Consider the following 24081-nt stretch of genomic DNA (forward strand, 5'->3'; position numbering starts at 1 on the left):
AATGTGCAAGCAGCTACGCACAGGTGGCCCTCGTTGCTCTTTATGGTGTTCTGTTAGGCGGCGAGGAGCGCAGGGGGCACAGACCTTTGAGTACCACAACTGGTGGACGAGTGTTTCGGCAGTGCTAACAGAGATGTTCCGTTGTGCAGCGAGGTTTGTGATTGTGATCCGCACGTTCCTACATTACAGGAGCTACAGCTGTGTGCGGCCGGCCGGAACGAGGGAGATCGGATAGCTTTGGACGATCTTGTTGCGATGATGACAGACGCGTCGCCCAACGACTCGCCGTGCTTTTGTTCACTGCTCCGTAGACATTCTGCAGGCTTCTGTGAACATCTACGATGCTCCGATTTTCCGCCAAAAGAAGCACAGTGACAGCTCTCTGCTTCGAGCGCACCTCCGTTACGGGCACCACTTTGAAGGATATGTATAGCGCTTCCACATATCTGAACTTCGTAAAACTATAGAGGATTAAGCGGAAATGTTCCACGATGTCCCACAACAAAAATGGTTCAAATGGCTCTAAGCATTATGGGACTTAACATCTGAGGTCGTCAGTCTCCTAGACTTAGAACTAATAAAACCTAACTAACCTAAAGACATCACACACATCCATGCCCGAGGCAGGATTCGAACTTGCGACCGTAGCAGCAGCGCGGTTCCGTACTGAAACGCCTAGAACCGCTCAGCCACAGCGGCCGGCGTCCCACAACAAATTCCACATATTTTCAATTGAAACTGGCCGAGAAAAAAAAGTGTTCCATTACTTATTGAACGCCCCTCGTAAATGCAGCGCACTTATGGAGTGTTCTGATCACCCACTGCAGTTTCCGAAATGTGAAGTACATTTCAGGTTGTGTTCGCAAATTATAGTGGCAAGGTGAAAAAGTGGCGAAACTCCGTAATTTCCTTTAACAGATCGTAAGCATCGTAAGCATAGTGTGTGCTTTATGGAAGGAAGATTAACGCCACGTCGCCTTCGAAGTTGTTGAAAGGGAGCTCAAGTTCCGATTTTCCAAGAATGGGAAAGGTAATCGGGCGTGCCTTTCTCATAGCAGCCACTACAGTATTCGCCTCAGTTTGTTTAGGGAAACACAAAAAGACTTCACATCTGGAGGATTAGACTCACATTTTTCACGAATGCGTGTCTAATGCCTTAAACAGTGCGCCATATCACTCGCTATAGACGCTATTCTCTCAAATTTTCTGCTATCTTGTTCAATTCCTTCTTTAGCGTAATGCAGTTAAGCGTACAGTTCAGTCTGCTGACGACATGGCACAGTTACGGCATGGAATGCCGTTAAGGACGATCTCCTCGGACCTGAAGCATAGTGGATGGTGCTGTGTCACTTTTAAGGCGCGTTAAGATAGTTTATCACCCCTCACGACAGTTTTAAAGCAGTAGAGGGCTCATATTAGTGTGAGAAATGTGTCACGAAGTTGTGACTACTTTAAGCCACGTTAGGTTTGGCTGTATCTAGAAATACCCTTCAAATCCAGTACTTTCTAAGAGGAGCATTGTATTTTATTGTATCTACTTTCTACTATGGTCGCTGTCAGTAAAGTACGAATATACGATTCAGAAATTCATGAACCTCTGCTAAACGTTGGGTCCGCCTATTTACCCTATCGTTAGTGTTGTTGGTCCTCTATGGCGACTTTGACTAAGACGTAAACTATAGTACGAACAGAATCGTCGTCTTAAAAGTGGCGAGTCACGGGTGCCTCCTCGACAATTCGTGTACATCTTGCGTTCACTCTCCTCGTGGAGGTGTCTGTCCTGATCCGCTCTTTACTGGGTCACCGCGTCACAACTAATCCGCTGTTCACTCTCAATCGTTGCAGAACTGTCATCACCAATCAGTAAAAGTCGCCTTCAGCATACACTTTGTTCGTAGACAACCAACGACCTTGAATGAGATTTTCACTCTGCAGCGAAGTGTGCGCTGCTATGAAACTTACTGACAGATTAAAACTGTGTGCCGGACCGAGACTCGAGCTTGGGACCTTTGGATTTCGCGGGCAAGTGCTCTACCAACTGAGCTACCCAAGCACGACTCACGACCCGTCCACACAGCCTTAATTTTGCCAGTACCTCGTCTCCTACCTTCCAAACTTCACAGAAGCTCTTCCGCATACCTTGCAGAACTGGCACTCCTGGAAGAAAGGAGGTATGCAGAAGAGCTTCTGTGAAGTTTGGAAGGTAGGAGACGAGGTACTGGCAGAATTAAGGCTGTGAGGACGGGTCGTGAGTCGTGCTTGGGTAGCTCAGGTGGTAGAGCACTTGCCCGCGAAAGGCAAAGGTCCCGAGTTCGAGTCTCGGTCCGGCACACTGTTTCAATCTGCCAGGAAGTTTCAACCAACGACTTTTCTCTGATGTAGCGACACTAATCCCTGCGCCCTGCGGGCAGTTCGCTTATACGGAATTTTTTCTATGCCTGCCATATTCACAATTCTACCGTGATTCTATAAAGGACTCTGATGAAGAAATTCCAGCCACAGCGCGAATGTGCCACCTGCGGATTTCGCAAGCGCGCGTGCTCTTTCATAATGAATGCAACCGACAACATGTCACTTCGTATGTTCCGTTCAGATTTACGTAGAGCACAAAACGTGTTCTACCAGAGTGAACTAGAAACTCATCTTTTTGTGATGTGTATAAACCTTTCTTATTAGTTAGTTGAACCAGTGAAGTACGTAACGCATCGCTCTTGCGAAAATCGGCTTACATTTTTCTCGTACGATATCCTGCGAACCATGGATGGAAAGCGATTGGAATATTCCATATTCCTAGATTTTCGGAAAGCGTTTGACGGAGTGTATCGGAATAGGTTCTTAGACATGTGAGTGGCTTAAGAAATATTTAAGTAACTGAACCCATTACGTTGTCTCGGACGGCGAGTGTTCATCACAGACAAGGGTATCGTTAGGACTACCGAAGTGAATGTCTTGTTCTCTATATAGGATACATAAACGATCTGACAAATAGAGTTTCAATCTGTGATTACGACGGCATCATAGTGTATAGGAAAGTGTTATCGTTGAGTGACTAGGAAGATACAGAATGAATTGAACAAAATTTCTGCTCGATGCGATGTTTGGAAGCTTGCTCTGAATGTGGAAACATGTAAGTTAATGCAACTGAGTAGTAAAAACAATCCTGTATCGTTCGAATGCAATATTAGTGATTCGTTGTTTGACAAAATCACATGGATTAATGCATAACGTTGCAAGTGATTTGAAATGGAACGAGCACGTAAGATCGGTTGTAAGGAAGTCGAATGGTTGCCTTGACTTTATTGTGAGATTTCTAGGGAAATATAGGTCATCTATAAGGCAGACCACGTTAGAATATACGACCCAAACTTGAGTATTGCCCGAGTGTTTGGGATCCCCACGAGGTCGGATGGAAGGAAGGCAATGAAGCAATTCAGAAGCGTGTTGCTATGGTTGTTACCGATAGATTCAATCAACACATGAGTACTGTAGAAATGCTTAGAGAAATCAGATGTGAATCCCTGGAGGGAAGAAGACGTCCTTTTCGCGAACACTGTTGAGAAAGTTCTGAGAACCGGCATTTGCGACAGGCTGCACAACTATTCTTCTGCCACCCACATAACTCTGGCATAAGGAACGCGTACACAAGGTAAGGGGAATCGCTGCTTGTATGCAAATATATAGAAAGTCGCTTCTCCTTCTCTCCATTTGCGAGTGGAACAGTAAACGCAGTGACTGGTAATGGTAGAAGATACCCTCCGCCATGCACAGTGTGATGGCTTGCGGAGTACGTATGTAGATGTCAAGGTAAATGAATGAAGGCAGCGCCACCAATTTCATGTATCTTTTTTAATCAGAAATATATTGAGAGTGAACGCAAACACCACTCACAGATTGGCCTTTCGCCTGTTCTGACTAGCTAACCACTGCTTACTATGATCGTCGGACCCCTGCAGCCCTTACTGCCAGCAGATATACCTTAATGACTAATGTCTAAGGTTTATCCACTGACAAACAATGGCAATTTTTTTTGAGTCATTAGCCTTCTGAATACTGTGATGAAGCCCGTCACAAATTCCTTTCTCAGAGTAGCTCTTGCAACCTACGTTCTCAGTTATCTGCTGGATGTATCCCAATCTCTCTCTTCCTCTACAGTTTTTACCCTCTGCAGCTCCCTCTAATACTATGGAAGTTAATCATCCTGTCGCTCCTTGTCGTCGGTATTTTCCATGTGTTCGTTTCCTCGTCGATTCTTCGGAGAAGCCCCTCATTCCTTATCTTATCAGTCCACCTAATTATCAACATACTTCTGCAGCACTACATCTCATATACTTTCGATTCTTTTCTGTTACGATTTTCCCACAGTCCATGTCTCAGTACCATACAATCCTGTGTTCCAAACTTACATTCTCAGAAATTTCTTCCTCATATTAAGGCCTATGTTTGGTACTAGTAGACGTCTCTTGGCCAAGAGTTCCCATTTTGCCATTGCTAGTCTGCTTTTTATGTACTCCTTCACCGTGCGTCATGGATTATTTTGTCCCTATAGCTTAACCCCATTTTTCTAAAGATTTTGCACTTCAGACCTCTATTCCTAAAAAAAATCCGAAGAGATCCCGGGAATTGTCCTATCACACGGAATGTAGCAACGCTATTCATTCTGCTGCAGGAGCAAGTCTGTCTTGATAGTACCGGATGGTTGAAATTAAAGCGCAGCTACTCACAGAGACCCAGTGTGGGTTGGAATTATTATACAGCAGCGATCCCTGGTATGTATTCTAATGCGTTAATGCGGTACCAATTGACGCAGGAAAAACAAAAATTAAACTGTTCCAATTTTGGCCATCACCTGGCGCTGTGAATGCAAGGAAGGGGTCGGGACGTAGGCAGAAAATATCAAACAAGTGAGAGAGACATAATTGATTTTATTATTACCCGCTACAGTTTGTTCAATATAAGCACTGGAAATGTCGACGAGATGCTGTACAGCGTCAAATCTGCTCCTGGTAGCCAAAATTGGAACTTTTTTTTCAGCAAAAACGGTATCGCATTAACGCAGTAGCATATCTACCAACTTGCGCTGCCATACGATAGTTACCGCCCACACTGGACCTCCGTAGCTGCACTTCAATTATAACATCCCTATATTTTGTAGATTTAAGACAGTAAATCAGTTTCGAGTCTAGTGATTCATCATCAGAACTGGTATCTTGTTACGAAAGTAACACATCAAGTCATCATGCAGCGTCTTTGGTGGTGACTTAAAATCGACACTAGGATGAGCTCTATATGACGACTTAGTGCGTTACATCCGAATCAAGATACTGGATCATTATACACTTGAAATAGGTCAATTGTCACGAAGACACCAAAGCGATCAAGAGAATTGTGAAGCAAAAAAGTATTTTTGCAATTTAAAGTGCATGCTCCGTATGGTAACGTCAAATGCCGTTCTTGAAGCATCGTACAGAACAGATGGCGGTCGAACGGAAATACTCCTGAATGGCGGCCGCCGACCTCATTAACCTGTCAAGCTCTTTGCATATTATCATAGCACGCGACTAATGCCACGCCAGTAGAACTTGTACGCCGAACTAACCCGTCTGGTCGCGTATTGAGGCTTCTTCCGCCCCAGTTAATGTAAGGACACCCCTTGCAAACCGGACTCGGCAGGTTTCGTGCCTGGTTGACCTGACCCCTGTCCAGAGCGGGCTGGGGCTGTTTACTGCGCGGCCGCCGCCCACCGCTATCTGGCGAGGGCGACTCTTTAACTTCCCGGACACTAACGGTGGGCGACATTTGCGGCCATACTCGAGGCTCGCAAATATGCTCTCTGGTGGCACGGTGGGCGTCGGCCTCGCGGAAGCGGAAACGTTCTGCACGTGGCTTCGGCACAGATGTTCGTGTGGACGCTCTCTCGGTCTCTGTTAGCATCGATTTCTGACCGGAATACAGACGGCGGCGTCCTAGACCAAAGGAGTTTAGGGCTCTCCAAATTCCTCCGCCCTTCCCATCCCCTGCCCCTCGTCCCATCCGAACCAATCATGGGATTTCCACTTCCAATTTTTCGAGTTTTGAATCTTAAGAAAACTACCACAGCTGTTATTTCAGTTGCATTAATTAAGGCACAGCCAGTTTCGTGCTATAAGAACATCGCCAGGCGACTGCAGATTAACAAGACATAGTACGCTGAAGAGACAAAGAAACTGGTACAGCTACCTAATATCGTGTAGGACCCCGCGAGCACACAAAAGTACCGCACACGACGTGGCATGGACTAAGCTAATGTCTGAAGTAGTGCTGGAGGAAACTGCCGGGCTGTCCATAAATCCGTAAGAGTACGAAGGGGTGGAGATCTCTTCTGAACAACACGCTGCAACGCATCCAAGATATGCTTAATAATGAAACTTCCTGGCAGATTAAAACTGTGTGCCGGACGGAGACTCGAACTCGGGACCTTTGCCTTTCGCGGGCAAGTGCTCTACCAACTGAGCTACCCAAGCTCGACTCACGCCCCGTCGTCACAGCTTTACTTCTGCCAGTACCTCGTCTCCTACCTTCCAAACTTAACAGAAGCTCTCCTGCAAACCTTGCAGAACTAGTATTCCTGGAAGAAAGGATATTGCGGAGACATGGCTTAGCCACAGCCTGGGGGATGTTTCCAGAATGAGATTTTCATTCTACAGCGGAGTGTGTGCTGATATGAAACTTCCTGGCAGATTAAAACTGTGTGCCGGACCGAGACTCGAACTCAGGACCTTTGCATTTGGTAGAGCACTTGCCCGCGAAAGGCAAAGGTCCCGAGTTCTAGTCTCGGTCCAGCACACAGTTTTAATCTGCCAGGAAGTTTCATATCAGCGCACACTCCGCTGCAGAGTGTAAATCTCGTTCTGGATGCTTAATAATGTTTATGTCTGTGGAGTTTGGTGGACAGGGGAAGTGTTAAAAGTCAGAAGAGTGTTCATGGAGCCACGCTGTAGCAATAATGGTGGTGTGGGGTGTCGCATTGTCCTGCTGTAATTTTCCAGGCTTGTCGAAATGCACAGTGGACATTAATGGATGCAGGTGATCAGATAGGATGCTTACGTACGTGTCATCTATCAGATTTGTATCTAGACGTATCAGGGATCCCGTATCACTCGGACTGCACATGTCCTACACCATTACAGGCAACATGTTTCCAGTCAACAACAGTCCAAAGTCGGTGTTGACGGGCACACGCGGGCATTAAGCTTTGTGTCTTGCAGTTATCAAGGGTACACGAGCGGGCCTCCGGCTCCGAAAGCCCATATCGATGATGTTCCGTTGAATGGTTCGCAAGCTGACACTTGTTGAAGGCCCAGCACTGAAATCGGCAGCAATTTGTGGAGAGGTTGCATTTCTGTTATGTTGAACGATTCTCTTCAGTCGTCGTTGGTCCCGTTCTTGCAGGATATTTTTCCGGCCCCAGCGATATCGGAGATTTGGTGCTTCATCGGAATCCTAATACTCACGGCACACTCGTGAAAAGGTCATACGGGAAAATCCCCAATTCATGGCTATGGCTACCTCGGAGATGCTGTCTCCCATCGCTGGGGCGCTGACTATAAGACAACGTTCAGACTCACTTAAATCTTGACACCTGCCATTGTAGCAGCAGTAACCGATCTAACAACTGCGCCATACACTTGTTGTCTTATATAGGCATTGCCGACCGCAGCTCCTTATTCTGCCTGTTTACATATTTCTGTATTTGAACACGCAAGCCTATACCAGTTTCTTTGGCTTTTCAGTGTATTCTGTCTTTTCTAACTGTTTAATCTCGAGTGACAAGCCAAGTATAATATGCGGGCTATCTTTTCCTGACACGGATTGACAAATGTAATCAGCATGCTATTTTTTTCTGAAACAGGTTGGCAAGTTTTATATGCTTGGTACATTTTCTTGACAGGGGTCGATAAGTATTATATACTTATTGTTATCTGTTAAATGTTAATGATTATACGAGGGCTATTCGGAAAGAAGTCTGATTGGTCTCGAAATAAAACCACTGTGCAAGTCTTTTTTTTTTTTTTTTTTTTTTTTTTTTTTTTTGCGACAGTTAGCTGCACTTTCCAGCTACTTCTCTATATACCCGCCACTACGACTTAGATCTTTGTCGTAGCATTGTACCAGCTTTTCAATACCCCCGTCAGAGAAGGGAGCTGCCTGTGATTTCCGCCAATTTTCTACTGTGATCTACAGCTCGCTGTCTGCGCTAACATGTTATCTTCATAGCCAGCGGTTCATGTGAGCAGAGATGCAACTCACGGGGAGCTAATTACATTATGGATGATCCATTACTTCTAATCGAAAACGCTGTAGGAGCATCTTCATTGTCCCTGCAGAGCGCGGCCGAGAACTGTCATGAAGAAGGAAACGCAAGAGAGTTATGTTACATTGGCTGCATAACAGTAGGCGAAATCTGTCATCAGTCCATCATGCTTGGCGGGAGACACTATTTATCTTGGCTCTTGTATGTTCACACTTCTGACTGTAGGTCTGGGGGACTTCGGCCGTTCACTTGTGTAAGAAAATGAAACACCTACGGATGTCCTTGTGGTGTCATTTGTATTATGGCTACCAGTTTCGGTGCTTCAATGCACCATTTTCAGCCGAATAGAGAAATAGTGACATGAATGGTTTCTCTTCTCTTGTGGAAATTACCAATAGCCCTAGATTACTACACCCTTGTAAAATTTACGATTTCACTTGCTATCTCTTCGTACTTCCCGCCAATCTGGACACACGAACGACGCGTGCTCTTGAGTACCCTCATGTCAAACATTGGTGTTAACAACAGACGAATTATTTGTTGTCTGACTCTAGTGGTTTGCTGTTACTGGTGCTCTTGTCGTAAAAACTACGAACATTGAGAAACGTTGTGCATGTTTTCTAATAGTCGGCATATTCGTTCTATCTCTTAGAATTTATGTTATTGTTGCATCTTAAGTGAAACGTCAAGCAGTCATAGTTAGGAGAGGGTTAGCTTATATTACATTGTCCCTTTTCAATTCTAATCTCATCTTGTGCAACTGAAATTACATACTGTGGATGATGCTGAATTTGATTTTGACATTAACATACTTTCGTGATCTGCTTGAAGAACTTAACCTGAGCAGCAGTGGCAGAACCTACAACAACCCCAAGGGGGAAAAGTATTCTCAGTTTGTCCTTCGAGCAGGCGAAGACTGACCACGACGTTTTATAGTCTCTGATCAAGAGCAATTTGTGCAGAACACTGAGCTAGATCTTGCTTAAGTTGTAACGATAGTCTTTAAAGCTGAAATGATCTCTACTCATTTTTCGTGTAAAATAGTTTGGAGCTGTAATAATTATAATAATGGATAACTAGTGCGGAACACACATTACGACGTCTCTTCCGATAACATTTTGAGCACTAAAACCGTTGCTATGGGTTTAAAGTGGGACTTTCTGTATGTAACATACCACTGGAAAACTAATAATTTTATTTAACTAGTACAGAACTAGTAAATAATGCTTCCTCTGGTTAAAATTTGGAGAAGTAAAATTTACGATGGGTAAGTAGCAATAAAACATCCCCCCCCCCCCTCTTCCTTCAGTGCTTTAGGATTGATATTTTTCAAGACAGAATAGCCCTTAAAATTTTCCCATGGTAGTTCGGATCCCTCGCGTTGAGACTTTTTCGAAGTTTGGACGCGGATTATGAATTAATAAGGTAACTGATGTTGAATATAATGGCATCAGCTTGAATTCAAGCGCAATATGTGGAATGGCTTATGGTTGCCAGATCACTGAAACTTCAGAACTCAATACAGTTAAGGATCCGCCCTAGCGACCGCCAGTAAAAGAGTTCCGCAACCACTTCACGGAGACAGGTAGAGTGGAAGTCAAACACCATACTGCCCAAGAAACCAGAGAAGCTTTTATTGCTTTGAAACGCCGCGGAAACCTTCATTCCCTTATCCTACTGGCCGCCCAGAAAATTGTAAATAATTACTGTCTTGTTCCTCCCATCCTGATGCAATACTTTAGATTTGACGCTACTCCGTACGCTAGCGACATAGTTCCTCTACTTAGTTATATAGGCAGCTTCTCACACAGCATCTTGAGGCTACATGTACCCCGTTACAGACATGTGTTGTTGTGGTTTTCAGTCCTCAGACTGGTTTGATGCAGTTCTCCATGCTACTCTATCCTGTGCAAGCTTATTCATCTCCCAGTACCTACTGCAACCTACATCCTTCTGAATCTGCTTAGTGTATTCATCTCTTGCTCTCCCTCTACGATTTTTACCCTCCACGCTGCCCTCCAGTACTAAATTGGTGATCCCTTGATGCCTCATAACATGTCCTACCAACCGATCCCTTCTTCTAGTCAAGTTGTGCCACAAACTCCTCTTCTCCCCAATTCTATTCAATACCTCCTCATTAGTTGCGTGATCTACCCATCTAATCTTCAGCATTCTTCTGTAGCAACACATTTTGAAAGCTTCTATTCTCTTCTTGTCCAAACTATTTATCGTCCATGTTTCACTTCCATACATGGCTACACTCCATACAAATACTTTCAGAAATGACTTCCTGACACTTAAATCTAGACTCGATGTTAACAAATTTCTCTTCTTCAGAAACGCTTTCCTTGCCATTGCCATTCTATATTTTATATCCTCTCTACTTCGACCATCATCAGTTATTTTGCTCCCCAAATAACAAAACTCCTTTACTACTTTAAGTGTCTCATTTCCTAAACTAATTCCCTCAGCATCACCCGACTTAATTCGACTACAGTCCATTATCCTCGTTTTGCTTTTGTTGATGTTCATCTTATACCCTCCTTTCAAGACACTGTCCATTCTGTTCAACTGCTCTTCCAAGTTCTTTGCTGTCTCTGACAGAATTACAATGTTATCGGCAAACCTCAAAGTTTTTATTTCTACTCCATGGATTTTAATACCTACTCTGAACTTTACTTTTGTTTCCTTTACTGCTTGCTCAATATACAGACTGAATAGCATGGAGGAGATGCTACAACCCTGTCTCACTCCATTCCCAACCCCAGCTTCCCTTTCATGTCCCCCGACTCTTATAACTGCCATCTGCTTTCTGTACAAATTGTAAATAGCCTTTCGCTCCCTGTATTTTACCCCTGCCACCTTCAGAATTTGAAAGAGAGTATTCCAGTCAACATTGTCAAAAGCTTTCTCTAAGTCTACAAATGCTAGAAACGTAGGTTTGCCTTTCCTTAATCTTTCTTCTAAGATAAGTCGTAGGGTCATTATTGCCTCACGTGTTCCAACATTTCTACGGAATCCAAACTAATCTTCCCCGAGGTCGGCTTCTACCAGTTTTTCCATTCGTCTGTAAAGAATTCGCGTTAGTATTTTGCAGTATTTTGTAGTATTACTGATAGTTCAGTAATGTTCACATCTGTCAACACCTGCTTTCTTTGGGATTGGAATTATTATATTCTTCTTGAAGTCTGAGGGAATTTCGCCTGTCTCATACATCTTGCTCACCAGATGGTAGAGTTTTGTCAGGACTGGAAATACCAAGGCTGTCAGTAGTTCTAATGGAATGTTGTCTACTCCCGGGGCCTTGTTTCGACTTAGGTCTTTCAGTGCTCTTTCACGCAGTATCATATCTCCCATTTCATCTTCATCTACATCCTCTTCCATTTCCATAATATTGTCCTCAAGAACATCGCCCCTGTATAGCCCCTCTATATACACCTTCCATCTTTCTGCTTTCCCTTCTTTGCTTAGAACTGGGTTTCCATCTGAGCTCTTGATGTTCATGCAAGTGGTTCTCTTTTCTCCAAAGGTCTCTTTAATTTTCCTGTAGGCGGTATCTATCTTACGCCTCGTGAGATAAGCCTCTACATCCTTACATTTGTCGTCTAGACATCCCTGCTTAGCCATTTTGAACTTCCTGTCGATATCATTTTTTAGAAGTTTGTATTCGTTTTTGCCTGCTTCCCTTACTGCATTTTTGTATTTTCTCCTTTCATCAATTAAATTCAGTATCTCTTCTGTTACCCAAGGATTTCTACCAGCCCCCTTCTTTTTACCTACTTGACCCTCTGCTGCCATCACTATTCCATCCCTCAAAGCTACCCATTCTTCTTCTACCGTATTTCTTTCCCCATTCCTGTCAACTGTTCCCTTATGCTCTCCCTGAAACTCTGTATAACCTCTGGTTCTTTCAGTTTATCCAGGTCCCATTTCCTCAAATTCCCACCTTTTTGCAGTTTCTTCAGTTTTAGTCTACAGTTAATAACCAATAGATTGTGGTCAGAGTCCACATATGCCCCTGGAAATGTCTTACAGTTTAAAATCTGGTTCCTAAATCTCTGTCTTACCATTATATAAGCTATCTGAAACCTTATAGTATCTCCAGGGTTCTTCCATGTATACAACCTTCTTTCATGATTCTTCAACCAGTGTTAGCTATGATTAAGTTATGCTCTGTGCAAAATTCTATCAGACGGCTTCATCTTTCATTTCTTAGCCCCAGTCCATATTCACCTACTACGTTTCCTTCTCTTCCTTTTCCTACTGTCGAATTCCATTCACCCACGACTATTAAATTTTGCCCGCATCTCGTGGTCGTGCGGTAGCGTTCTCGCTTCCCACGCCCGGGTTCCCGGGTTCGATTCCCGGCGGGGTTAGGGATTTTCTCTGCCTCGTGATGGCTGGGTGTTGTGTGCTGTCCTTAGGTTAGTTAGGTTTAAGTAGTTCTAAGTTCTAGGGGACTGATGACCATAGATGTTAAGTCCCATAGTGCTCAGAGCCATTTGAACCATTTGAACCATTAAATTTTCGTCTCCCTTCACTACCTGAATAATTTCTTTTATCTCATCATACATTTCATCAATTTCTTCATCATCTGCAGAGCTAGTTGGCATATAGACTTGTACTACTGTAGTAGGCGTGGGCTTCGTGTCTATCTTGGCCACAATAATGCGTTCACTATGCTGTTTGTAGTAGCTTACCCGCACTCCTATTTTTTTATTCATTATTAAAGCTACTCCTGCATTACCCCTATTTGATTTTTTATTTATCCCCTGTATTCACCTGACCAAAAGTCTTGTTCCTCCTGCCACCGAACTTCACTAATTCTCACTATATCTAACTTTAACCTACCCATTTCCCTTTTTAAGTTTTCTAACCTACCTGCCCGATTAAGGGATCTGGCATTCCACGCTCCGATCCTTAGAACGCCAGTTTTCTTTCTCCTGATAACGACGTCCTGTTGAGTTGTCCCCGCCCGGAGATCCGAATGGGGGACTATTTTACCTCCGGAATATTTTACCCAAGAGGACGCCATCATCATTTAATCATACAGTAAAGCTGCATGCCGTTGGGAAAAATTACGGCTGTAGTTTCCCCTTACTTTCAGCCGTTCGCAGTACCACAACAGCATGGCCGTTTTAGTTAGTGTTACAGGGCTAGATCAGTCAATCATCCAGACTGTTTCCCCTGCAACTACTGAAAAGGCTGCTGCCCCTCTTCAGGAACCACACGTTTGTCTGGCCTCTCAACAGATACCCCTACGTTGTGGTTGCACCTACGGTACGGCTATCCGTATCGTTGAGGTCTCCCCACCAACGGCAAGGTCCATGGTTCATGGAGGAAGGTTACAGACATTCTCTGCAGAAAAATGTGTGTTGGTAGCGGGAAATCGTGTCAGTAGCCAGCGATGGTAATTAATAAACCGCAGATTATTTACGGTAAGTAGTGAAGCCACTGAATGTACCCGATCTGTTTTCCAGGTTTCATCATTGAAGTTTTAGCGAAGGATTTTATAGGGACTGCGAATTCCTCGTATAATTCCTCTTCGAGAACATCTTCAACCGCCCCATAATTAATACAATGAATTATATCAGAGAATAGATCAAAACAGAAATGGCTGACGATATCCTTCCAACACGTAGAGGAACAGAACATTTCCCAAAAGAGAGGGGCGTTTTCGATTAGTGATCTTTCCATGAGCATTAAACATTTTGCAAATCCTGACGTCTGCATCTCGCTTCACACAGCCAAGCGTCGTACGAGAAGTGATGCGTGACAGAGCGTAGATAATACGTTATCTTATGATTGATTGCAACATTGCGTCCTTTTTGCCGAAGGAAGTTAATGCTGCAGATTACATTAACATGATCGAGCTGTATCTGATATCTGAATTAGATGACCATCGGCCAATAGTGTTTATTTCAGTAGGCTGATGTTCTACCGCAACGCTTCTTTGAAGGAAGACGTGTTCTGAGCGCTGCTTTTCCGGGACGTTGAATCAGCAGTCGTGTGTCGACTTCGCAATCTAAGAGATCCCCTAACCTTACAACCTTGTAGTTTTTCTCTGAGATGTGTTGTATCCTGCATTTTCAGGCTGCAGACAAATTTATTGATGATGTGAGATCACGGTCAACAATGCAATTAACTATGTTTATGAAGTCTTGTTTCTTCTACTGTGGAGATGACATTAAGTATGTACGCCTCGAAATGTTGGACGTGCTGAAGCTAACTAAGAAATAAAAAATTTTCACTTCCTATCGGAATAAAAGTTGCCATGAAGCTTCCTGGCAATTTGGATACATAGCGTGGATGTCGAGCTGCGAATGTAAATCACGCAACTCATTGCATGCTTTGAGAGGTGCTAGTTCTTGATTTCAAACGATATATAATTTTTTACAGTGAGATGATACTTTTAGAAGTAAGATAAGAGGTTTCACTACGAGTATGATAAAATATATTGTTCGACAAAATAAAATTAAATTAAATTAAAGTCAAAAATTTTAAAAATTTCACCATATTCTACCTATTTCTTCAAGCAAGATTTCCTTTATTTTTATTTAAGCAATGAATCTGCATCAATGTATAGATGTTGTTTACTGTACTGATGAAGTCCTCATCCGACAACGATTTTTCCACTCCGAGGTATTTTTTGAGTTTATACTCCTAAACAAAAGCTACGCACACAGAGCCAACTTTGGGGCAGAGGAAGGGTGGGTAACTACCTCACAGCCTACCTCATGCACTTTTGATATCGAAACACTCGATATGTCAGCAGGTTCAGGGTTCTTGTGTAAGGGGACCTTTTTCTCGCTTTAGTTGTGGTCACTTCTGCTTCAAGTCACGATGGGTCGGCCCAATACCGTTGCTTGTCAAGAGTCGATCACAGATTTACACTTAATTACTTTTCCCTGGCCAAAAATGTTTTTGCTTCCATAGGTGTACTTTTAGAATCGGTTGGCTGTATTTTTATATCAGTGATTTAATGGTAGATCTCGTTTCGTCTTTATTCGCATAATAATGAACGAAGTCCATAGGGTTATGTTTCAACTATTAGCATGTCTTACGCCACTGCTTTATTAGGTAGCGACCCAGTAAAGCGGCGAGGTAAGATGTGCTCAGAGTTTACATAATGGTCAGGCCTCCTATTCGAATTTATTTCGCAACTTAAGCGCATTATGTTGCAACTTTCAAACATTTGATTCCAATAACATTTGCCGCCAGTAGCCAAGAAATGTTACACCCGTCGTGCAGTCACATTTCGTGTACGCGGAATTTTATTGAACGTCTTGTGTTCATTCAGAGTAGATGCATTGCATCTTGACAGTGCAATGAATTTTAATGTAGTGTTTTCTATAGGCTAATGTGAATTTCATTGGCAATTTCTCAAAAAGAGGCTTCAGTTAATCATCTGGATCGTACTACATGTGAAGTTTGTTCATTTATCCAGTAGAAAATGATCTGGAGTGTTGGAACATCTCATCAGCATCTCTCAAGTAGGTCATATGTCGAGTCAATCTTTTGAACAAAAAAACATTTTATCACTGCTTTATGCTTCATGAGTTTTAGGAAACATGTGGTACTGATCAATTAAGATAGCTGCCAAAAAAACCAGGGAAGCATTGCATATATTGAAAATTAGGACGAAGTCGTTAAAAATGAAGCTTACCATATCCACATTCATATCGCTCAACGAAATTTCCTGCTATTTTGTAAAAATTTACTAGACTCAGCAACCCAGGCTAGCATTACTTAATAATCGAAAAGTAGCAGAAAAAAGTAACAAACGAATAATTCAATAAACACTGGCAGTAACTCGATATAATTTTTGCAGAAATACACTGAAAGACACGTAATTGTTTATCATAAATTAAAATTTATTGCCCGAGCTCTGACATCTTTTGACTGAATTTGATTTTTCGAGTGGCGCAGGATAACTCATAGTTAAATTAAATAAATAATGCCTGAGCTCTGTCTACAAATGTTTAACAGCTGCTAAATCTGTGAAGTTACGCGACTCTAAATGACCTCGGCCTCAACCGGCTTGCCTTCTCCTCCTTCTGCTTAAATCAAGACGCGTAGGATATTAGATATTTAAAGCCTCAATACTTACATCTGGTATTTGAAACTAACTACTGACCTTGGAAGGATCTAGGCAATTTCCTAAGTGGTAACGCCAGAATTTATTAACATATTTATAACTTACTGTTTAATATTCAAATTGTTATCATGATACAAAACAACTAAGGACAATCATACGTGACGTAGTCTACTGTGGCCTTAGAGTATGGGATGCTCGGCTCAGTAGAAACCGTTTTTTTCTTACTTTACGAGCTCCAAGACTGTAAATTACGGCTTCTTTTTTAAATATCTAAAGTAATTTACTTTTAGATAAGGTCTACACGTATTACTGGAAAGCGGCATACGTCGTTTCTTGTTATTAAGTTGAATGTAAGCTAATTTAATCGACGTTAATAGACCCGACGTGTGCGGGATGTCGAACCTGAAGTGAGAAAATCTGGTTAGATGTGGTGAGCAAAAACCAAACGTATTCACCCGCTGTAGTCTCTCTGGGACATGGAATGTGGTGAAAGTTGCTTCAGTTAGCACCTACACGTTTCAGCACAACAGCTATCCTTCAGAACTGATACCGATAAAAATAAAACGACCCTCTGCCTCGGCTGAGTCCCCTTGCTTCTTCTAAGAAAGTCTGAAGAGAGGACCAGTTTGCTCTTCTCAGCTCGACGGAAACGAGTTTGACAAGTTGAGCGCCGAAGACAGCTTGACGCCTGTACGTCTCTGTTTTGAATACATTTTAATTTATAACACGCCCGCAGCTGTTCAAAGAAAATTCACAATCTGTCAAGTCCCATTTCGTAAGCATTATTAATCATTTTAAAGTTTTTTCTGGTCAGTAATTAAATTTCCACATTTCTTCTGTTTACAAAACCTATGTTTACATCTACAGTCACATCATCGACAGAAGAAAAACAGCGTGTCGTATAAGGTGTCCCCGTAAGCCCAGTTCGCTCGGAACTTTTAACACTTACGAAATAATGCTCCTAAAGGTATTATTTGTGCTACGATGCAAGTAACTTATTTTTCCTAATTTTTATATTGCAAGGACACCCTAGAATATAGATTGAATGATGAAATCAAAGACAATGATTTCAAACAAAGCAGTGGAATAGAAGGACTATGTCCCGGGACCTCTAGCAGAAATTTCGTATTACTACGCCTTCTAGAGTAAGAGAAAAAAATCTGTAGTGAAACCCTTTCCGGAATTGATTAAAACCGACAGGGCGACCGTATCGAAAAGTATTCCTATTCTTCGGTAGATGTATTTCATTTTACTAAGTTAACTTTATTAAGATTTGATTTAACACGAACTTTATCATAAAATTCTTGGTTTAGGCTCTGCTGATTTCCAGTGCTGTTCAGGTGTTTATGCTCTAACACAGTGTGTTTGACGACTACAGTGATTTCAGAACTTTGGTTGAATTTTTAGAGCTCAAGTATGCTCGTAAGAAAAAGAAACATAACAGAACAGCCAAAAATATGTGTAATTCATTTTTAAACGTTTAACAGCAATTTTAATTGAAGTACATCAATTTCTTTGAACATTACTGGCCATTAAAATTGCTACACCATGAAGATAACGTGCTACAGACGCGAAATTTAACCGGCAGGAAGAAGATGCTGTGGTATGCAAATGATTAGCTTTTCAGAGCATTCACACAAGGTTGGCGCCGGTGGAGACACGTGCTGACATGAGGAAAGTTTCCAACCGATTTCTCATACACAAACAGCAGTTGACCGGCGTTGCCTGGTGAAACGTTGTTGTGATGCATCGTGTAAGGAGGAGACATCCGTACCATCACGTTTCCGACTTTGACAAAGGTCGAATTGTAGCCTATCGCCATTGCGGTTTATCGAATCGCGATATTGCTGCTCGCGTTGGTCGAGTCCAATGACTGTTAGCAGAATATGGAATCGGTGGGTTCAGGTGGGTAATACGGAATGCCGTGCTGGATCCCAACGGCCTCGTATCACTAGCAGTCGAGATGACAAGCATCTTATCCGCATGGCTGTAACGGATCGTGCAGCGACGTCTCGATCCATGAGTCAACAGATGGGGACAACCATCTGCACGAACAGTTCGACGACGTTTGCAGCAGCTTGGACTATCAGCTGAGAGACCATGGCTGCGGTTACCCTTGACGCTGCATCACAGACAGGAGCGCCTGCGATGGTGTACTCAACGACGAACCTGGCAAAACGTCATTTTTTCGGATTAATCCAGGTTCTGTTTACAGCATCATGATGGTCGCATCCGTGTTTGGCAGACATCGTGGTGAACGCACATTGGAAGCGTGTATTCGTCATCGCCATACTGGCGTATCACCCGGCGTGATGGTATTGGGTGCCATTGGTTACACCTCTCGGTCACCTCTTGTTCGCATTGACGGCACTTTGAACAGTGGACGTTACATTTAAAATGTGTTACGGCCCTTGGTTCTACCCTTCATTCGATCCCTGCGAAACCCTAAATTTCAGCAGTATAATGCACGACCGCATGTTGCAGGTCCTGTATGGGCCTTTCTGGATACAGAAAATGTTCGACTGCTGCCCTGGCCAGCACATTCTCCAGATCTCTCACCAATTGAAAACGTCTGGTCAATGGTGGCCAACTCTGAAGTTCAGCAGTTTCGTATTTTCTGTCTTGAGAATAAGCGACTATACAAGAAGCACATTTTTCCCAAAAATTCAAGTTCTACGATAGATATACAGCTGTGAGTGCTTACTGCGGAAATTTGAGACGCGAAGATGCGAAGCTCTACATCATTGGTCGGTATCGACCCTGACAGATTCACTACACCCATGAATGACGTCTCCTCGGAAAGACATAGGATTTTATAAGCTAGTTTTTGTCTTCTCAACCTGCTTCTAACGTGAGGCAGGTGGCCAGTTTTGAGTAATGCGTTTCCTAGAGCATCATGTAACTGTCTGATGTGCGCTCGCTTCCCTTCTTTTATCTCCTTTGGGGATAAATAACATTAACAGTGACCGTCTGTATGGTGTTTAATGTAAGCACGATTGACTTTTGTTATTTCTCCTTTGTCGGAGTGGGTACCCTCTGCTTGTATGGCTTTATTCGGCGTTCCCAAGCTCAGAAAACTGCTAGATTATAAGTTCGGACGATTAGAAGCTAGCAACAAGGTGCTTACAGTAGGCCTAATACAACTGTGTCACTGGAATCCTCGACGAGACCAACAAGGGCCCATCGTTTAAACCACAAGGCAACAACTGCCGTCTTCAGCGGCTTCGACATGGCGAGCCGGCATGACAGCCCCAGGGACGGAATTGTATTCCATGGGACCCACAGAAAGAGAGTTTGCTGTCTACTGTTTGTTAATCCACATCAGTTCGCGTTTAACAGTTACGTTTTCTTCTCATAACTTTTATTTATTACGTCGTTATCTGGTCTGTGCAAGACATGGCTGTACCGGTTTAGTGTGGATTCTGTAATCTTATCTGTAACCAGTCTTATTTTCAAACTACCCCTTATACATACATTCGCATTTGATCTGCAAGAGTGGCTCCACATGAACATAGCAACTTGAGCACCTCCGTTGAATACAGTTTTCGGTCATGTGTCTTCTTCGCGTCTCACTCCTCGCTGCCAGATGTCATTGCTGGCCTAGTAGCTGTTTCGCGAATTTCGTCTTTTGTTCTTGCAGGTGCTTTTCTGTCACAGTCAATGGACACTTGAAAGTAGTTAGTTTAGGATTTGTTTGCATCCAGATGCTGCTTCGTTCAACTTCCCTACCATTTTCTGGCCCCCTCTCTTACCCCGTTTCGTCCTTGTTGCTGCAGCTGATCCTCATGTTCCACCAGCGTGCCCTGAGCAATTCAGCTGATAAAAGCACTCCCGTTGCGTAAGTTTCATGTTTTGCAGCATATATTTCACTTACGATGGGGCAGATATATACAGGATCTTTCAAAATCTTTGCGACAAACTTCTAGAGATGATGGATCACGACATGGTAAAAAACTGTTGTTTGAGACAAAATGTTCGCTGAGGCTTCCCAGCGACGCAAGGCATTCGTAAGTATTCGTTGACCTTGGGACGATGGGATTTCACCGGAGTAGCAGGTGCCCTGCATGTTGTCTACCCCACTTATTAGCAAAAACCTCATATTCGTTTGTTCAAAATCTTAAATCTTCGAAAGTTCTTTACTGATTGCTTTGACATTTTTGCACAATATTACATTCGAATAATAGCGTGTTTTGTATACCGACTGAGGCACCAAACAGTGTAAAATTATATATTATACATATACACCATTTGTATATATTATTTATATATAATGTATATTTATATTTCATATGGCGCTTCCGTAGGTATATAAAAACACGCCCTTATTAGAATGCAGTGTTGTTTCGAAAATTTCAAAGGAATCGGTAAAGAACACTCGAAGATTTAAGATTTTAAACAAACAAATACGACATTTTTGTGGATAACGTATCACTTTATGTATTACTTATGTATTTATATACAGTATGGCGCTCCAGTAGATATGTTGTTGTTGTTGTCTTCAGTCCTCAGACTGATTTGATGCAGCTCTCCATGCTACCCTATCCTGTGCAAGCTGCTTCATCTCCCAGTACCTACTGCAGCTTACATCCTTCTGAATTTGCTTAGTGTATTCATCTCTAGGCCACCCTCTACGATTTTTACTCTCCACGCTGCCCTCCAGTACTAAATTGGTGATCCCTTAATCCCTCAGAACATGTCCTACCAATCGATCCCTTCTTCTAGTCAAGTTGTGCCACAAACTCCTCTTCTCCCCAATTCTATTCAATACCTCCACATTAGTTATGTGATCTACCCATATAATCTTCAGCATTGTTCTGTAGCACCACATTTCGAAATCTTCTATTCTCTTCTGGTCCAAACTATTTATCGTCCATATTTCACTTCCATACATGGCTACACTCCATACAAATACTTTCGTAAAGGACTTCCTGACACTTAAATCAATACTCGATGTTAACAAATTTCTCTTCTTCAGAAATGCTTTCCTTGCCATTGAAAGTCTACATTTTATATCCTCTCTGCTTCGACCATCATCAGTTATTTTGCTCCCCAAATAGCAAAACTCCTTTAATACCTTAAGTGTCTCATTTCGTAACCTAATTCCAGTAGATATATAGTATTCGAATAGAACGTTGTGAAAAAAATTTCAAAGCAGTGTGGGGAGATACAAGATTTTGTACAAACTAACATTTACGTTTTTGTTTTATGCATAAGTGTACAGAAACCTTTCACATGTATCATCCTATCTGTTTCCAGAATGAAATTTTCACTCTGCAGCGGAGTGTGCGCTGATATGAAACTTCCTGGAAGAGTAAAACTGTGTGCCCGACCGATACTCGAACTCGGGACCTTTGCCTTTCGCGGGCAAGTGCTCTACCATCTGAGCTACCGAAGCAGGACTCACGGCCGGTCCTCACAGCTTTACTTCTGCCAGTATCTCGTCTGCTAGCAGGAGAGCTCCTGTAAAGTTTGGAAGGTAGGAGACGGGATACTGGCAGAAGTAAAGCTGTGAGGATCGGACGTGAGTCGTGCTTCGGTAGCTCAGATGGTAGAGCAGTTGCCCGCGAAAGGAAAAGGTCCCGAGTTCGAGTCTCGGTCGGGCACACAGTTTTAATCTGCCAGGAAGTTTCATTCTATCTGTTAATGAAAAACATATGTGAATCCCTATAGCAGTTTCTGAGACTGATCCAAACATACAGTAAGAAACTGGGGCAGGGAGTTTTAATTTGTACGTGTAGAGACAGAAAGAGATGGTGTAGATTTAAAAATACCTGCTAGCTAATTTTTTTTTTCGTAGCCTACCTTTCATTACGCCAGAGAGACACTCAGCACTTTGTGTTGCAGTGCGCGTGCTCTGAGTGCGGGTCCCGCGAGCCGTTCTACCTGCACCCGCCCGGCCCCGGCTCCGCCTCCGGCGCGCCCCCGCAGCGCTCGCCGAGCGGCGGCAGCACGGGCAGCGGGGGCAGCGCCGCCTCCTCGTCGTCGGTCGGGGTGACGGCGCCGGCGCCGCCACCGCAGCAGGACGGGCTGTACGTGAGCCCGCTGGTCGCCGCCCCCGCCGCCGCCGCCGCCCCCGCGCCCGCCAGTAGTCGCGCCAGCACCTGCAGCTCCAGCTCGGCCGGCAGCGACCCCTTCTACCTGCACGACCCGCGCGGCGTACCCCACACGCGCGTCAAGGACCTCTTCCAAGAGCAGCAGCAACAGCACATACAGCCTCCACCCGTCGGAGTCACAGGTCAGTACCTAACAAGTCTACTCCTTCTTTTCTTTTTCGGGTCAATACGAGGTAAGATCAAAAAGTAACGAGAAGTTTTGGTTTTCTTAAAGAATCTATATTCATCCGTCAACATCATCTTTGACCCCTTCAAAGTAATCCCCCTCAGATGTAATACACTTCTGCCAGCGCTTTTTCCAATCACGTAAGCGCTTCTGGAACTCACGTTTCCTTGCAGTGTTCAGCTCCTTCGGCGATTCTGTTTTTGTCTCATCTATGGTGGCAAAACAACGTCTTTTCATGGTTATCTTCAGCCGCAGGAATATAAAAAAGCCGCAGGGGGCCATGTCTGGCGAATACGGTGGCTCGTAACAGTTTTGTTTTCGTGATTACGAACAAGCAGTGACATGTGGGCTGGAGTATTATCGTGGTGCAATTTCCACGGTTGGTTTTGCCACAATTCTGGTCGTTTTTTTTCAGATTGCTTCTGTGGTGTCACCGCCAGACACCACACTTGCTAGGTGGTAACCTTTAAATCGGCCGCGGTCCGTTAGTATACGTCGCATCCGCGTGTCGATACTCTCAGTGATTGCAGACCGAAAGCCGCCACACGGCGGGTCTAGACTAGAGACTCCCTACCACTCGCCCCAGTTGTACAGCCGACTTTGCTAGCGGTGGTTCACTGTCTACAAACGCTCTCATTTGCAGAGACGACAGTTTAGCATAGCCTTCAGCTACGTCATTTGCTACGACCTAGCAAGGCGCCATATTCAGTTACTATGAATGTATTCTGAATAGATAATATTGTGAATCATGTACCGTCAAGAGCCACGTTCATCATTAATGGATTAAAGTTAAGTATCAAACTAATTCCGTCCGCTTTCTGAATTTTAATTCCTTGTCATGTTCCAGACCTCATGTTAGTATAGTCCTTCCCTCCTCACACCAGCCTGCGTGAGCTAAAACGCGTGCATTTCGGCCTGCTCTAGTAACACGGTGTTGGCTCTTCTGCCAACACTACAGCTTCACTCACGCTTCCAGATGATATTCCTTATTTACTGGACGACCATAAGGGAGGAACTCGTGAACCTTCACATGTGATCGAATTTATCGAATTTTTTCGGTCTTGACTCTTTAAGCATTTTACATTCGGACGATTGGACCTTTGTTTTCAAGTCATACCCGTGTATCCATGTTTCGTCACCTGTTATAACCTTCCTTAGAAGTTCTGAGTCGTTGTCGATTTCATTCAGCAATTCCTGAGCGATGTCTACGCGACGTCATTTTCGGCCGAAGTTCATCAATATCGGATCACGTTTTGTGTCCATAAGACCCCAAAAAATTGCTTGGCGTGACCCAAAAGAGCGGTTCTAGGCGCTGCAGTCTGGAACCGCGCGACCGCTGTAGTCGTCTGGAACCGCGCGATCGCTATAGTCGCAGGTTCGGATCCTGCCTTGGGCATGGATGTGTGTGATGTCC

At 43.6% G+C, this 24081-nt stretch overlaps 1 protein-coding gene across 1 annotated transcript in view; it reads left to right on the plus strand.

Moving 5' to 3' along the window:
* LOC124594372 (espin) overlaps positions 1-24081 on the plus strand; it is a 493386-nt gene that overhangs the window by 330352 nt on the left and 138953 nt on the right. Inside the window, exon 6 of the mRNA XM_047132740.1 lies at positions 22233-22623. Coding sequence (XP_046988696.1) covers positions 22233-22623 — 391 coding nt within the window. The remainder of the gene's footprint in view (positions 1-22232; positions 22624-24081) is intronic.

The sequence above is a fragment of the Schistocerca americana genome, chromosome 2 (genome assembly GCF_021461395.2).
Source record: "Schistocerca americana isolate TAMUIC-IGC-003095 chromosome 2, iqSchAmer2.1, whole genome shotgun sequence".
NCBI lineage: Eukaryota > Metazoa > Arthropoda > Insecta > Orthoptera > Acrididae > Schistocerca > Schistocerca americana.